This window comes from Diospyros lotus, chromosome 15, assembly GCF_014633365.1.
Source record: "Diospyros lotus cultivar Yz01 chromosome 15, ASM1463336v1, whole genome shotgun sequence".
NCBI classification, from domain to species: Eukaryota; Viridiplantae; Streptophyta; class Magnoliopsida; order Ericales; family Ebenaceae; genus Diospyros; species Diospyros lotus.
In genome coordinates this window covers 977,351-995,737 of record NC_068352.1, presented here as the reverse complement: position 1 = coordinate 995,737, position 18,387 = coordinate 977,351, and the positions used below count along the sequence as shown (strand labels likewise).

General features: G+C 37.4%; 1 protein-coding gene across 2 annotated transcripts in view; it reads left to right on the top strand.

Moving 5' to 3' along the window:
• The first annotated feature begins 521 nt into the window (after positions 1-521).
• LOC127792107 ((-)-germacrene D synthase-like) overlaps positions 522-18,387 on the top strand; it is a 40,017-nt gene continuing 22,151 nt past the window's right edge. Inside the window, exons 1-7 of one of the 2 annotated variants that reach the window (XM_052322464.1) lie at positions 522-658; positions 871-1,141; positions 1,231-1,603; positions 1,702-1,920; positions 2,018-2,156; positions 2,231-2,479; positions 2,922-3,215. In XM_052322464.1, coding sequence (XP_052178424.1) covers positions 548-658; positions 871-1,141; positions 1,231-1,603; positions 1,702-1,920; positions 2,018-2,156; positions 2,231-2,479; positions 2,922-3,215 — 1,656 coding nt within the window. In that variant the 5' untranslated portion in view covers positions 522-547. Of the gene's footprint in view, positions 659-870; positions 1,142-1,230; positions 1,604-1,701; positions 1,921-2,017; positions 2,157-2,230; positions 2,480-2,921; positions 3,216-18,387 lie in introns of those variants that run through there. The other variant, XM_052322463.1, reaches the window with a different exon arrangement.

Sequence of the window (18,387 nt, the reverse complement as noted above, 5' to 3'; positions counted from 1 at the left end):
GGGCATCAATTTCACGTGAGTTGGGGAATTTTTTGGGTATCAAAATGAAAAATGAGTCTTACAAGGTGGCTACCTTTTTATAGCCACAAAAGTTGTTGATGACTTAGTATTATGATAACTTTAACATAGTACTATAATTGGTGTTTATTTTTAAAAGTGTTTTTTAAAAATACTTTACATAATAAAAACACTTTCTTGGACACATCAATTATAAACACTTTAACATAATAAAAAGTGTTTGTTTTTAAAAAATATAAAAACTTTTTACATACTCTATAATTTTAAAAAACTAATTAATAATTTATAAGAAAAAAAAAAGCTATTAATTTGTTAATTAATGGACAAATAACATTGCCTCGTTTGTTTCATGGCATGGAAAAAAGATACCTGACGATTGGCTCACATTAAATGCATCAATTTCACGTGAGTTGGGGCATTTTTTGTTTTTTTTTGTTTCTGTTTTTAAGTATAAATACCCACAACAGCTCTTGCCTCAACCAACTTCCCAACCCACAAAAACAATAAGCACAGAGAAGGCATATAATATATGGCATTATCCACAGCGCAGGTTGAGGCTGAGGCCACCAATCGCTCTGCCAATTACCATCCTTCCATTTGGGGGGATCGTTTCCTTGTTTATTCTGCTGCGTCTGCTACGGTACGAAACCACGCTCATTAATTCTTACACAATTTCTTATGCAAAAATTAATAAAAAAATATATAATATTTCTATATACTCAGGTCGAACACCGAAACGACACCGTTTTAATCATGCCAAACAAATCAACAGCACTAAAACTTAACAGCAAACAGAGCACGATGAAGCTAACTCTTTTTAAGTGTTAGAACTTAATGTTGATCATTCTGTAGGAGGATGTGGATGTAAGCGCAGAGCAGCCGCGACACGAGGAGATGAAAGAGCAGATAAGAACGACGTTGGTAACAGCTGCTTCTGCCGATTTGATCGATGCCGTCCAACGCCTGGGCGTGGCTTACCATTTCGAGAACGAGATCGAGGCAGCATTGCAGCGCATGCACGGGACCTGGCATCGTCGACAGCTCGATGACGCCGGCGATGGTGTTTACGGCACTGCTCTCACTTTCCGGCTGCTCAGACAACAGGGGTTTCCTGTGTCTTCTGGTAATTAAACAATCCGTTCCTTCCTTTAATTAACAGCGTGTATATATGTATGGATGATGATGCTTCAATTCCATGGACCAAACAACCAGATGTGTTCAAGGAACTGAAGGGAAGAGACGGCGAGTTTAAGGAATGCTTAACGAGAGATGTGGAGGCACTGCTAAGCTTGTATGAGGCTGCGCATCTCAGGGTGCGGGGAGAAGACGTCTTGGATGAGCTGGTCGCCTTCACCACTGCCCAGTTGGAGTCTGCCCTACCGGACCTAGGCGATGCTCTTGCCGGCAAGGTGACACATGCTCTAAACCAGCCCATCCGGACGGGCCTGACAAGGGTAGAGGCAAGGAGCTATATCTCTTTGTTTGAGCCAAAAGGCCATGATGATACACTCCTCCTGGACTTTGCCAAGTTAGATTTCAACCTGTTGCAGAAGTTACACCAAAGAGAGCTCAGTGAGATCACAAGGTTCTTCTGCTATCCAACAATATACTTAGCCTATGTCAAAATAATAGAATTTTCTTGAGTTGGAAATGATTTGCATGTAAATGATATATATTTTTTAGGTGGTGGAAAGATTTAGATGTGCCAAAGAAGCTGCCGTTTGCAAGAGATAGAGTAGTGGAGTGCTACTTTTGGATAATGGGAGTGTATTTCGAACCCCAGTATGAGCTCGGTAGAAGGATACTAACCAAAGTGATTGCTATGACCTCCATTATAGACGACACATACGATAACTATGGCACCTTTGAAGAACTTGCCCTCTTCACTGATGCAGTTGAAAAGTTCGATTTTGTTCCTTTCAAATAGTTCATTAAACTTGTCATGCATACATGAATTGAAATGGATCACTCTAATGAGGCCCAATTGCTTGATTTTTAGGTGGCATTTGGGTGCTGCTCGTCAACTTCCAGAGTACATGAGACTGTGTTACAAAGTATTGCTTGATGTTTACAACATGATTGAGGAAGAGATGGCCAAGCAAGGGAGGTCTTACGCCGTCGACTATGCAAAATTAGCGGTAACCTTCGTTGGTTTTTGCTTAGTTTATCTCATCAAAAGGCTATTAATTAATGTCGAGGTTGAATTTCTCAGATGAAGAAGCTGGTGAGGACCTACTTTAAGGAGGCCGAATGGTTCCACCAAGGCTACACTCCATCCATGGAAGAGTACATGCAAGTGGCGCTCGTAACCGGTGCTTACGAGATGCTTTCCACCAATTCATTTGTTGGGATGGGTGATTTGGCCACCCAAGAGGCCTTTGATTGGGTGTCAAGTTGCCCTTTAATTGTTAGGGCTTCCTCTATTATATGTCGGCTCATGGATGATGTGGTTAGCCACAAGGTAGATGACTAATTAAACATCAAGTTTTTTTGTAAAAAATTTACAAACATTTTTTTGGCAATTTTAACGGTGATTTTCTATTGTCGCAAAATGTTTTTCCCCTTGTAGTGATGTTTTCAGTTGCAATGCAATCTTATATTGATAACCTACTAAAGAGATTTGAATATATAACTTGATCTTATAAACTAAAAGGTGGACCTGAATATTTCTCTATAACTAGAATCAAAGTCAAGCTATAATACCACAATAGTATAAGTCTAATAAGCATCACTTGGATCATGCATGGTTGAAGTAAGAATTATAGCCAGAAAATAACTTAGCCTTAAATAGGGAAAACTTTGATACAATGTATTCTCACATTAAAATAGCCTATTGAGAAAGTTTTTCATATGCAAACTATTTTCTCGAACCAAAACAAAGTAATTTATTATGTTGATTGTAGTTTGAGCAGGAGAGAGGGCACGTAGCCTCTGCTGTGGAATGCTACATGGAACAGTATAAAGCATCAGAGGAAAAGGCAGTGGTTGAACTTGAGAAGCAAGTTAGAGATGCATGGAAGGACATTAATGAAGAGATGTTACAACCAACTGCAGTGCCAATGCCTCTGCTTGTGCGAGCCGCCAACCTTGCCAGAGTGATAAATGTTGTGTACAAGAACAATGATGGCTACACTAATTCTAGGACCAAGGTTAAAGATTTAGTCACTTCTACGCTTATAGAAGCTGTGCCAACCTAGAACTGCAAGTTACTACTATATCTCTTCTCCAATAAGGTTTAAAACTGGTTTGCTTATTATACAAGCAAATAGGCTTATGGTGTACTAAAGTCTCTATAATTAATTTCCATAATGTCCTTTGTAACTTCTATATTCCAAAATAGTTGACTTTTAAAACAATCCGTTGCTTCCTTTAATTAACAGCTCGTCCTTATAAGTTATGACAGTCATGTATTGATGTGTTAATCATTTGTTAATTAGTGGACAAATAGCATTGCCTCCTTTTATTTTATTTGCCTAACTGGCGTGAAATGCCTCCAACCTATATTTGCCTTTTCCAATACAACCTTCAAATATGCATGCCCTCCCCCTCGACCCTCCGACCATCCAATGCACACCGATTGTGTTCCCACTAAGCTACCTCTAATACTATTTGTGATGTGGCTGTTAATAATGTCCTACCAACTAAACACACACAACTAGATTCGACATTACCAGGATCCAAATCGAAACATATTCGAAGAACTTAAAATACTCACACAACGAAACAAAAAATCGAAGAACACATGTACGTGTTCGAATCAAAAGATTTTACTCATAGCAGGGCTTCACCCTAGTCAATCCACTAGAATATGTATACAATAAATTTACAGAGATAAACAAGAACTCTCACAAGATCTTATTGTTATATATGAGTCCTGAAAATCGATTCTAGTAACACAAAGGGACTTGATCTTGTAATTCTTTAAATATTATTTAAATGGCAAGTTTATGTTTTTATTTAAATTGCAATATGGTTTAAATTATAAAACATATATCCATTAGTGTAATAAAGAGTGGATACCATTCTTAAGAATTAAGAATACGAGTTACGGATAATCCATAATTCGTTATACTATAAACAAATTCCTGGCCGTAAAATTCTTAATCTAGATAATAGTAACTCATAAAGGCCAGCACATTGTCTTCTTCCTTGTTCAATGTGAGATACTGAAAGATAAAGTTTGTGAGTTTCGTGCCATTCTATATGAGATATAGAAGAAAGATAAGTGGGTGCTTGTTACAAAAACGAGTTCACTGAACGGGACTGTTAACATTGAATCACATGGGTTATTTCTCGCGGGTCAACGATTTAATGTTAGCTGTGGTTATGCAACTAGTCCTTAGACCTGAGATGACGTAGATATCTATGTATTGGTGGATTAGAATATCAGCGATATTATGTGGTTGTTCTAATTAATCAAGAATAATCATACGTATCTATGTGTCTGATTCAGTGATACATGATGTATGTGTGCATCAAACATGGAATCTATCACCTCGAGATTTATGAGAAAGATATCCTATGTGATCCAATAATCACTTGACAATAAATCATTCACTGAGGTAATATGACGATGGAATTTGTTCCATAAAGATTGTGTCATAATTAGTCAATATTGATTTTAGATTTGGTCATATGATGAGATTAAGAGATTCGACCTACTGACCATGATCTCATATCTTGTCGGGATATAGGATGATAGAAGAACAATATTACATGGTAACGTAGTAAAAGGTTCACAATACCCGCTTCACAATAAATTGGGTAATTATAACATATTATTAGATGTCACTCATGCTTTACGAGAATTAATCGTTGATTATTATCATTGCCAATTTATTCGTGAACCCAGAAAGTCCTACCCAAAATAAATCACTTTCAAAGAGAAAATAGATAAATTAGTAATTTTATAATTACTAATAATAGTGCATTATTTATTGGATAAATATATAAGAATAATTAAATGATTATATTGTGAATATAATTATTTAATAATTAATTGGATTCTGCCTTTTGCTAGCACATTAGGTTTGGTCCAATGGCACTATTGGTTTGGATTCAAAAACTCCATTTGATTGGGGTTGGTCCAATAGTATTAAATGGAATGGGCTTGGGAAGCCCAACCCATTTCCATTAAAGGAGTAGGGTTAATGGAGCTCTATAAATAGCTCAATTAACCTTTCGTTTACAATCTTTTGAAACTTTTGAATCACTTCTGAAGTTGAGAAAATTTTGAAGAAGTGGTGTAAATCCAGAAGGTAAGTTGGAAATTTTTGTGAAAAATTTCTTTTATTTATCACTCTCTTTGATATTTTTGGATAGAAGTGATTTCAGGTGAACCAACTTGGCATCCTACACTTAGAGGATTATACAGCGGGAATACCTATCGGTGAAATCAGATTTCATCAAAAAGGTAACCTTTTTATTTTTCCTTCGATTTGTTAAACCATAATTTCTGAAAAACGGGATACTTGCAAACTAAATTTTAATTCTGTTGCGCATATAATAAGATCTATGTAATCCCAACGCTTACAACTCTCAAGAACAATACATCGATAAGAAAACATAAACTATACAAACGCAACAAACAGAGTACGTTGCTCCAAAATCCCGAAGCTATTCCCAACACTCAATCTCACCAATCTCTCTCCCAACCAATCAAGTAAACATGTGATTCAACACATACAAAAGAAAGAACAGATTTACCTTACGTATTTTACCTTACCAATCTTTGAGTGCTTCTTTGATTCTTGGATCTAGGGTTCTTACTCTCAGATCTGTTTGTCGAGTAGGTGTGTGAAAAACAATGTGCAAAAGTGACGATTTAATTGCCAAGTAGAAGCTTATATACAAAAGGGCAGCCATCCAATTTAAGGCTCAAGAGAGATCAACAGCCCATGATTTAAGCAATTATTTAACATATACACATAATATATATAAATCAAATGAAACCCAAATGCAATGCAAATGCACACAAAATAACATCCAAATTAATTATTAACATATATCAATTATTTTAAATCATATATTCACAGTGGCCAAATAGTAATCAAAGGGAGAAGTCAACCTTCCTTTTCAAGCAACAAGTATAAACAGTAAAAGTTCCAGCCCCCAGGGCATAGGTCAAGTAACGGGCAAGGGATACACTGGGGATAGTACCAATAGGTCACGAGTTCGATACTTGGTTTAGGCAAGGGTTAAAGGCTCACCTTTGATTTATCACATCTGCCAAAATCGAGGGCATGAGTAGCGGGGGACCACACAAGGGCGATAATCCCAATAAAAGTTCCACATCTTGTCATTTTTTCTTTATCCCTACAGGCATGGCACAGCGATAAAATATGTGAAGTTTCACATCAGGGATCAAATTCTTGTGGTGGCATTTCTTTCATGTGAAAGTGTGAATTGAATGTCATGCTCTGTGTGTGTATAGGTTGTGATCAAATTCAGGTTTACCCGACGAGCAAACTAGGGGGAAGACCGCCCATCCCTAGAATTAGTTGGGCGAAACTCGAAACCTAGATTATCAAAAAAAAAATAAAAAATAATAAAAGTTCCACATCTAAAACACGGCATACCTTCATTCACAACTAATGTGTATCTAGAGTATGCAAGAATATGAAAACAAACCTTATTGTACGATTAACTCTCGAACTTAAATACTCACAATATTTGATGTAACGGCCCGCCTCCCGGAGCCTCCACGCGCATAGAGGATCTGTGAAGGGGTCATTATTTGATTGATATAGAACAATACGCAAGCTAGAAACCCAAACACAACCCTTATAGAAATCGTGACTTTTTACATCATATAACATTTCACAACCATCCTTACATAACCTTACATAACATGAGACATTCCGGGGCTACATACATACATCAACCTTAAAACATAAGAACATTAACCTGACTAAACAAAGTGACACCCAAGACTTAGCTTTGGGAGAACTTTACACATGCTACCTTGGCTCAATGGTCTGGACCCAACCCTACTGGACGTACCTGCCACTCAAGCGATTCTCTTACCTAAAATAATGGAAAGTAAGGGTGAGTCACAAGTGTAATACCCCATGTTTAGATAAGGTTGCCACGTAATTTTAATAAGTTTAGAATACCGAAAAATGGATTTTATAGCAATTTCAGGTACCGAATCAACTATAGGGAATACCTCAGAGTGAAATTGTCTAAAGAAAATTATAGGGTCTCGACGAACGTTTCGAGATAAGATTTATGGCATCGAAAGAAATCGAATCGGGAACAGTTTTCGGTACAGCTAAAATACAGCTGCCATTTAGGCTGTAAAACCAAATCATTGTAAGAGACTCCCGAAAAATCAACGGAACCCTAGGGGGGCTCCGATTTTGCATAACGAACAACCCTTCAGTGGTTTCAGGAGGAAACAATAGCCCAGTAAGGACACTGGGGCGAAATCGTCCAAATCAAGTAACTTTAAAGCTATTAATTTCGCGTTTTCAGTACTATAATGTCAATTAATTTAGTATTTGAGGTTATTATTACAATTAGAGAATTATTCTAATAAATTTAGGATTAAAAATGAGATTTAAATATATAATTTTTTAATTTATATAATACAATATATAACTATATATTTATATATGTATGCAGACGTGTTGTGTGTGCATGTGAGTGATGGCAGCCAGCCATATCCATACTTTATACCATTTCCTGCAAATGTTAGAAGGATTTATATGCAATGGTCGCCTCTGCAAATTTTGGAAGCCATTGCACGCAATCTCCATGACCTGCAAGAGTTATGGAAAATGGAGTGTCTCGGACGCAATGAGGGGCGGCCAGCCAATGAGAAGAGGCAGATGATCGCCTATAAATAGAGGGAGAAGAGAAAAGAGGAAGGCAAGAAATGGAAATAGAAGCCGCAGCCGAGAGAGAGAGCGAGGGCCGAGAGATGCAAGGGAGGGAGAGCTTGGGCTGGGTAATCCGAGAGAAGTAAGGGAGAGAGAGAGAAAGCTGGAAGGGAGGTGGAGGCATGGCCATGGCAGCCGCGAAGCTGCTATTGCAGCAGCCATGGCCGCGGCCATGGCAGTTTCGCATCGAGCAAAGAGGCCCGAGCGGCGCAGTGCGGCGATGGCGGGCGACGCGGACGTGACTGGAGGCTCGAACGGTGGCAACAGGGGCGGACGAAGGCAGCCTGGGTTGGCTGGTTTCAGCCATGGCAGTGTGCAAGTGCTGGTTCGCGCATGAAGAAACAGAGGAAGAGAAGAAGAAGAAGAAGAAGAAGAAGAAGAAGAAGAAGAGAAGAAAGAAGAAAAGAAGAAGTTGCAGGCGCAGGAGGCGGGAAAAGGGGGAAGAAGAAGAATGGAGGAGAAAAGAAAAAGAAAAAGAAAAGGAAAAGAAAAGAAAATAAGAAAAAAAAAGAAAAAATAGAAAAAATATTAGAAAAATTATAGAAAATAGGGAATTATGTTTCGGTGATATCTCGGAGATTTTGGTGAGAAAAACAATCCGGGCACACATTTCAAGGTTAGGGCACGCATACCAAGGAAATTCAAGATGCTAAGTTAAGGTGAGTAAAATTCCTTAGAAAATTTCATAAATTCAAGAATATTATTTTATGAATTTTCGTAGAGAAATATTTGAGAAAATATTTTAGAAATATTTAATCTGAATTTATTGAGGAAAAATAGGAAGAAATAGAGAGAAAATTATAGAAAATTTCAGAAATTATGGAAAAATAGGTTTTAATGTTTATTTAAATAATTATGGTGATTAGGATACTTTGAGGTTGAAGTTGAAGAGACTCGTGCAAATTTTGAGGTTGGCACGCAAATCGAGGCAATGCACGAATATCGAGGTAGCCCGATAAGCTTGAGAAGGTAAGTGATACTCCCCAATTAAAGTTAGTTTTACAGAAAAATGCTTGGTTTATGTTTCTCGAAAATATTTTCATCATATTGACATGCCCTGATATGTATCCATCACATAGACTGCATACATGACTATGAAATGCATAAATACACGTTGATATCTTCAATCACACGCATATGAGCCCGTAAGGTGTACGAACTGGCACCGCTGCCTTACCAAGGGTGCACCCATACACCCCGGCTTCGAAAGAGGTGGCTGCTAAAATGGTAGGTAGCATGAGAGGTGCAGTTGACACCTACGATGAAAGACATTGCATACACTCATGACATAACATTATGCACCCTTATTTAGATGGTTTATCATCTAACTTGGGTTTGCCCCTGGAACATTCAACGTTCCAGTCGGGACTTGCAGTGATGATACCGAGATTGAAGAGGTGTAGTGATGCGAGATGAGAAAATGTGCCATGTTATGATGTAACATGAATAGTTTATAATTATGGACAATTGTTTTAATTTCAAAAGCTTATGTAATAAACTTGTGATAAATATTATGTCCAGTTATGCATGTATGTATTGCCATGAGTAGGTTCGATTCAGCTTCCGCTTTGTATTTATTTTCTAGTGTAGATATCTCGCACTAGATAAGGTCTTAGGGAATTTCGGGATAATGTAATGATAAAAAAGAATATATATATATATATATATAGACCAAATTTCCTAAGGCATAACACGCCCTAAAGAAGTGGGCTGTTACAACAAGACTTAGCAAACATAACAAGAAACAAAGCTGGTATAGTTGAAGATATAACCCCTAAACCACCCGCACGCTACATGCAAAACAAACATCAACCTGCACCTCCCATGCCTAAGACACACACATGCACAACATGAAACACAAGTCAAATGGAAATCGTATAAATAAACATGCACATAATGGTCCTTGGGGCCCACATAGAAAACACCGACACCCAAGTCCCTAACAAACCTGTCCCTGCCATGAACTGGCAAGCAATAAATACTATGCGCTACAATATTGAATTCCAAGCTTTCGATACTCTATGCTCCAGCACAGTTTCTGATACTCTGTGCCCCAACATAAGATCCCAAGCCTTCCCAGTGCGGTTCCTTCGCCTATAAAATCACACACACAGATCTCCATATCCAATCAAGTCTTCCCTCGGGACCTTCCCGAGCTAGTCTAAAAGTCTTCCCTCGGGCTTCCCTCGAGCTAGTCTAAAAGTCGAGCTAAAGCTCCCCCGAGTCAGTACTCCCACCACTCAACCTAAGCCGAAGCTCCCTCGGGCTAGTACTCTCAACACTCGGATCGGCATGATACTCTCGCTCGGAATAATAGTATTAATAATAACCGTCCGCATTGGAACCAAGCAATGCACAAATAAGAATGCAATGGCGTAGTAAGCATAAACGTGATACAAGGCCCTCATAAATCAAGCATCAGGCCATGTTTCGCCCACATAGTAAAACACACTCGATGCAATGCTCATGTAAGACACACTTTAGACACCTTAAGATGCTTGTGCTCAAGCACTCACAAGATATGACCCCCCATTAATGCAGTTCCCAACCCCGACGCACATTGTCAACATCAATTGTATTTAAATAAATAATAATTTCACACACAAAGACCCACAACCGGCACACACACACCCATCTAGAACCTAACCCAACCAGGTGCAGCATCATTCCCAAGGAAATGGGACAATACAAAGACCTGTGTCAGTTAGCAAGAAATATTGCACCAATAATAAAACTGGTTATCACTCGTAGTTACACAATTAATACATTGAACCGAATAACAACAAGGAAGGGAATAAAATATGAATAACGGCAAGAACTTGTAAAGGAATTAAAGTTCATGAAGAAAGAGTTAGGAACTTGCTTACAAATAACCAATCCTAGCTTCCCACGAACTCCCACTGTGAAATATTACAATTAAAGTAAATAACGAGTTATCGGCCCTGAACCATTAATTTTAACCATGTAAAATTGTTATTCCCAAGTACACAAGGCTCTAATAATTTATTTAGCTTACCTAATCACTTTATCTACAGATTAAACCAGGTTTTTCCCCACTTTCCTTGGATTTTCTTTCCTTCACCCGCTGTTGGCCGAGCCTTCTCTTCTCCTACTTTTCCTTCTGTTCTTGTTGGCTCGAAGACTCCCAAAATAGGCTTAAAAATGTGCAAAACGAGTAGTTGGGAGAGAGCCACGTGGCGGCCGCTGAAGCACCACTTGGAGACACCACCACCTCCTTGAAGCAACGTTGTTTCGGGGCAGGATTTTGCTTAATTAAAAAGTAGCGATTTCCTCCCAACCTCGCGTATGACCCCGCGATTTTGAGCCTGCACCTCACCCACGAACGCTCGCGCCAGCCATCACCTTCATCATTTATATTCCTCCAAATAATTTTAAACCAATCCTCAGCCTGCTTTCCAAAATTGCACCAGCATCCCAAACTTTCGAAATTCACACACACACTCCATTACTTATTTCTCTTTATTACACTTATACCTCGAACATCCCTAAAAATTCACTAATTTAATTCCTTCATTATTTCAATAAATACTCTCAAATAATTTAATTAATTATCTTAATTTTTTATTTCCTCAAAACATCATAAATAAATATTTTTTTGAAATTATTAAATATTTAATAATAACATCAAATACTGAGATCAATAATTATTATTTATTTTTAAAATTTCAAGATGTTACATTTGAAACATGAATAATCCACGTGACAATGATAGTCATCTCCTTCCTCACAACACAAACATGCGTGGAAAAGCAATTTAAAACCAAAACTAATTGTCTGTGACTTTTTACGCATTTTGGCTTGCTTTGACTTCATGATCCCACCACTAACTAGAGGCCAAGAATAATAACGGAGGAAAAAAACACACACTTCCAGCTCTCTTTTTTTCGTTTCTTTTAAAATTTTATTTTTTTTAATTACAATAAATATATCTCTTAAATTTAGATAATTAGAGTCAAAATAATTATTAGAGGTAAAAATTATTAAATGTTGTTAAATATTTTATTATGTGTCTTTAAAAATAGTTGTCACTAAAAATATAATTAGATAGACAAACAAATAAGACAGAAATATAGCTAACAACAGATCAATTACGTCTATTATTTATTTTATTATATAAGTAAATATTAAATCTTGGTATTATAAAATATTGTCAGTAAAGCATTTATCTAAAATATACCACTTATGTATCTTGCTTAAAAAAATAAAATATTTTAATAAAATTTAAAGTCATGAACTCTACACAATAGTTGACTTTTAAAACAAATTTACCACTATACTAAAGCTCGTTTTATTTAAAATTTTCCTTAAAAAATTAAATTTATATAGTTATTGTCAAATACTACTAAAAGAACTTTCACTCAAAATACTCTTGTCGATAAAGTACTTTGGCGTTAAGAAACCTTGTCGATAAAGTGAATTTTCAAAATACTTTTCATATATTTTATTTTAAAAAATCAAAATTAACTTTATTATTAAAATTTTAACTTGTAGCCTCTAAACTCATAATAAATATAATTTCACTGCTATACTACTAAATTTCATTTATCTTTAAAAAATTTTCTAAAAAATTTAAAACTAAACTGCAACTAATAATTCTAGTCACACAGACTCTTTTAGAGTTAAAATTATATATATATTGAGCTATAATTTTCTAATCATGAAACACTTATCTTAAAAATAATATTTGAAATTTAAAACCGACCCATCCTTTGGATGTTTCCTTAATTTTAAAGATGGAAAAGGAGTCTGAGTAGCTGTGGTGGACTACCTTTCTATAGCCACAAAAATTGTTTGATTATAGCCATGTAAACAAAGTTGATTGTCCAATTATTTTTATTTTGTAAATAAAAAAGAAAATTTCACAAAAATTACTATAATTACAAAAAATATTATTTTAAAAATTATAAATTAAAAATTTTATCAAAATATTTAATAATCATAGAGTGCGAAGGAACATGAATGAGAATGAGATTCTCACAAAAAATTATCTAGTTGCTGCGTATGAAGAAATAGGACAGCTCGTTCCCTCAAAATAAGATGCCCACAAAGTTCTTCCTCAAAATGAGATTCCCACAAAAAATTTAAAACAATTGAAAATTTTCCTTAATTTTTCTCTTATATGACGGAAGTATGACATAATATACTCTCAATTCTCTTATATAACACACGCGCCAATCCGTCCATAACAAGATAATTTAACAAAATATGACAACGCTTTCCTTAAACACAAATACACAAAACTCCCATGGCATCTCTCAGTCAAGGGATCTCTGTACATGCCATCTATCCATGAATGATCAGACTCAGTTGGACTGACCCTCAATGTAATACTCTGAATTATATGGTATTGAAAAATAAATAATTTTCACTGATTTGAAAGGATTTTGGGTGGTCCGGGAAGTCTGAAAGTCGGTTTCAAGAAATTAATTAATAAAATTTTCGAATCAACGATATGGAATACCCTGGGACTTGGATGTCCAGAGAAGATGGCATAAGATTGGGGAGCATCTCGAGGTGAGGTAAATGACGCTGGAAGCAATTTGACCGGGAATAATTTTCGAAATAATTTCTATATAAGCCCGAATGGGTGCCAGTACCGAATGGTTGCAGGGGACCTCCAGGAAATTAAGAAGACCTTAGGGGTAGTCTGGTTTTGCGAGAAAGGCAACCCTTAGGTGTTTTCGGGTAGAGAAAATGTTCCGTGCAGGCATAGGGACAAAATTGGCATTTTAGAGTAAATGTCGATTATTAATTTTTATAAAATCAAGACTTGGTATGGTTTAAGAATAATTAAATTAGGCTTGGAGGGCCAAGTAATATTATTAAAATTCCTAAGTGAAATTAAAAGGATCTCAAGTGTAATTAATGAAAAATAGTGGCGTTTAATATATATATATATATATATATATATATGCAAGTGGCTGTGCGTGAGCTGAAGGCCAAGTGTTTAGTACTGGCCTTTGCTTTGGATTCGAAATAGAGAAAAGAGAAGGGAAAGTGAGATTGCACGCTGAGATCGCGTGAATGGGATCGAGAGAGTGAGGCGGAGGCCGATTGCTGGCTGGAGGCAGCAGCGAAGCCGAGCAGCGGCCATGGCTGCTCGGCGATGGAGGTCGGGCGACTCTAGAGCAGCAGCGTGGCCGACGAGGGAGGCTCGCAGTGACAACGTGGAGTGTCCAGCGGCGGCGAGCGGTGTCTAAAGGCCGCTTTGGGCTGGTAATGGTGCTTGGAGGCGCTGCAGCAGCAGCGCGCAGCTAGTTGCGCGAGGAAGGTCGAGCCGGCGTGGCTTGCGGTGGTTGCTCGCGGCGATGCCGGTGGCCGGTGGTGGCGCGGCTGCTAGTGGCGACCAAATAGAGCTCGGAGGCAGGCGACGGCGGCATGCGCAGGGGGGGCTGCTGGTGCGCGCAGAGGCAGGGTGCGCGGGAGAGAATGGAGGAAGAAGATGAAGTAGGAAGAAAGAAGAATAAAAAAAGAAAAAATAAATAAAAATAAGAAAAAGAAATAGGAAAAAAAAAGGAGGAAAATATGAGGAAAAAAATAAAGGAAAATATCGAAAAAAATCCAAAAAAAAATTGGAAAAAATTCTGAAAATTATTTCGAGACTCGAAGAGCATGCTAGAAGCTCTAAAATGAAAATTTGAGTGCAAAGTGGCAGCTCAGTAGTTAACGCCAGTATGGGCATTTTTCGGATTTTTGCTCCAGATTGGTTGAGGTAAATTTATAATTTATTTTCAAGTTAATTTCATTATACGAGATAACCTAGAATAATTATTGGTTGGATTAAACTCTCGGTTGGGGTTTATTGGAAGTTATTGATAGGTGATTTTACGGTGTATAGCAAAAACATAAACCCAAGTTTAATTTCTGTTGTTGGGTTTATGATTGCATCTAGGGTTAACCGATGAGGCAGTGATCCTAGAAGAGTTTGGAATTCGGGATAGCGTTCTCACCCGTGGCAGAGATAAGGCTTCGAGTCAGGTACGGGATGACCCCAATGGTGGTGGCCATGCGAATGTTTAGTAATATGGTTAAATATATGTTGTGTGCAATTGTGTGTTGTGCATGTTTTATAGGTAGTCTAGTGGAGTCCTATGGCCATGGGAGAGACTAGATGCATACTAGGGGTAATATGGGAGGTAAGTGCCTCGAACAAGTAGGTTCGGAGAACAGTGATGCCTCGTTATTCATGCATAATTATTTGTCAGTGCATTCCATATATTATCTTGTTTACATTCATTTTCACCCTTATTGAGTCATTATGACTCATGAGGTTTTACTTCGTGTTGTAGATGTTGCGAGTCCAAATGCAAGCAAGGATTATATCAAGAGATTGAAGTGGCGACTAGCTTTGTTGCCGCATTGTAAATTGTATTATCTCATGTATGTATTCATGTGGTGATATTTATATATCCCCGTGGGTAAATGTGCATGTTAATGGGCGTTGGATGGTATCCAGTTTGTTATAATCGGTATAATGTAGTATATGATTGTGTAGACTTCTAGTTGATAGTGGCTTATTTGGTGAAGTCAAGTTTAGAATCAGGTAAGGATCAAAGAGGTACCTCTCATAAATCTCCAGTACTCAGTAGATATTTAATGTACTAGTTTTGTGCTTGGGTCACCTTTGGCTTGTTGTGAAGCGAGCTGAAGAAAGGTGAAGTTTACTCGGGTTTCGGGTCCCGTCTGATATGCTTCTTTTACATCTTGGGACCTACTTCTCGAGTGGAGCGAAGGGAATGACGAAGTCTAGTCCCCATCTAAGATGTTTCCCAATGAAACATAGTCCATCTCTTCATTGGTTTGGTGTTATGTGTGAGTAATCTGATTGATTATTCACTGGTAGCGCCCGTAGGTGGGAGCAGGTCGTTACACTCAATGATCACTTTCCCTTATCTGGAATGATGTAAAGTAAAGGTGAGTCACAAGACTCAGCAAGCATAAAGAATGAAAGGGTAACTGAGCTGAGGGAATAACTCAAACCACCCTCGTGACAAATGCATATACATATACACATCCATACCATGAACCATAAACCATGTAGTATACGCATAAGTAAACATGCACATAATAGTCCTTAGGGCCCACATAAGACACACTGTCACCCAAGTCCCTAAATCCAAACATGCATGCTGCCATGAACTAATAAGCAAATCAACATGAGCCGCTGCTCTGAAATCCGCACCATGTGCTCCAGTCCTCATACCAACATACCAAGTCAAAGCTCCTATAACAATAAACCGAGCCGAACCTTCCTTGAGATAATCTTCCCGTCACCCGAGCCTATGCATGTACATCACGCGAATAAATCTATCGCATGCATCAGTAACCATGCAATGCAACATATAAGAAATACAATGGCGTAGTAAGCATAAACGTGATATAACTGAAGGGAATCACTAATACGACGGAACAGGCAAAAATAAAATTTTTACCGTATATCAAATACACGCAGCAAAATATAATATGCACTTCATACATAGCTTGGGTATTTAAGCAACACGCATATTCAATAATTGAATATATAAATAAATCACATACCCATTGTCTGATATAAGGTTGGGGTACATAAACTATTTTTGTACTAAGACGGTCTCCACCTCACGTTGTGGTGGTCCTAGTCTGTCCACAATTAATATGCAGTAGGGTACCATTTCGGTCACCTTTTCCTGTGCTAGATAGAGGATCTGTGTATCACTGGTGTAACGCCCTGTTTTCCTAGAACACGCATTACCTCGAGATTTCGGAAAATTTTTTTTTTTTTTCAACATCATACACATAACATAAGTTTCCGATATACATACCCTCATTATAATCATTTCCCGACGATCCCACTTTTACCTTCTCAGCATATCAAAATTTAAAAATTAATAGACTAAAACAGGTGTTATCAATCACATCAACGGAAGCAAGATCGAAACCTCAATAATACATAACCGACAAATTCCATTTACAGTTAAATAACCAAATCGATGCTTCACATGAAAATATCAAAATATTACATAACCTTTTAGCATCGTAATCATAAACAAAGATCTATGAAAACTAAACATAACAACTACATCTCGACGACATCCTTTCCCTTAGCGCCACTGCTTTCACCTGGAACGTTTAAATATCCCAGGTACATAGTCCAAATTAGATGGTGAATCATCTAAATGAGAGTTCAAAAACATTTTCATGAAGATATACAAAATCATATATAAAATCGACAAATTCTGACATGCCTCAGCCTAAGAGAATCCCACATAACACTTAGCCCTAACCGGGGAAAATGCGATCTCTCTAAAGGCGACACAACCACATTGACCCATTGGCAAACACATTCCTACTTAAGAGGGACAACCTCGACATATGAACCCGGGAATCACCCCGTTGTCATTGTTAGGCATTATGCTCCTACTCAAAAGCATTCCAAAATCCAACCCAACCCTAGCCCCAAGAATATCACATCAGCACTATCCCCGGAGTCAACGACACCTTGGTATTAATGCTATTGCTCAAAGGAACCTGGGGTGGTGTCCACTCTCAGCCCCGCCACTTGAGCCAACAACTAGGGTGGTTTCCACTCTTAGCCCCATCACTTGAGTATCGTAGGGTGAAGTTCGTCTCAGCCCCGTCCCAAGTAGGTTACATAGCATTAATCCTTGGTACACATCCCGAGTGCTATCACTCAAGGGTTACGTCACAGGTTAATAACCCATGCCCCACATGGTCAACACATAACATGCCAACGTCGAAAATCATAACATACATAACATAAAAATCAACATTTCAATGTATACAATTTATCGTACGAAATTTAATGTATGTGTAAATAATCGTTTGAACGAACCATCGCACGAAACCAACCGCTCACGATAAATCAAAAGTGATCAAAGTAACAAGACTTAGATTGAACAACTCACAGTAAACCATTCATATACCATAACAAGTTTTTCCGGTAGAACCACTCACCTTGAACGTATTCGGATTGCCTCGATCCTCGTGCACTACCTCAATTCTTATGCCAAGCGTACTATAGCTCAACCTCAAGTCTCAACTATACCCTAGACATCATATGCATTCAAAGGAAAATCAATTTTTTTTTCCCAATTTTCTTATAATTTGTCTCTTATTTCTTCCTATTTGTCTCTCGATAATTTCAAGTAAATACCTCTTCAAGTATTTTTCCAAATTTTTCTCCACAAGAATTCATAAAACAATATTTATAAGCCTCTAGAATTTTCTAGAAATTTTTCAGATTTTTCTCCTATTTTCTCAAATTTCCATAATTACTTTTCCTTGAGAAAATTTATTTCTCCTTGATTTCCTTAGAATATCCTCCATAAAAAATCACCAAAACTCATAAAATAAATTCCTTATCCTTTTGGAATTTTCTCATAATTTTCTAAAAATCCCTCATATTTATTTTCCATTTACATTTCCTTTCAAAAATCCAAAATAATTATCTCCTCAATAAATTTTC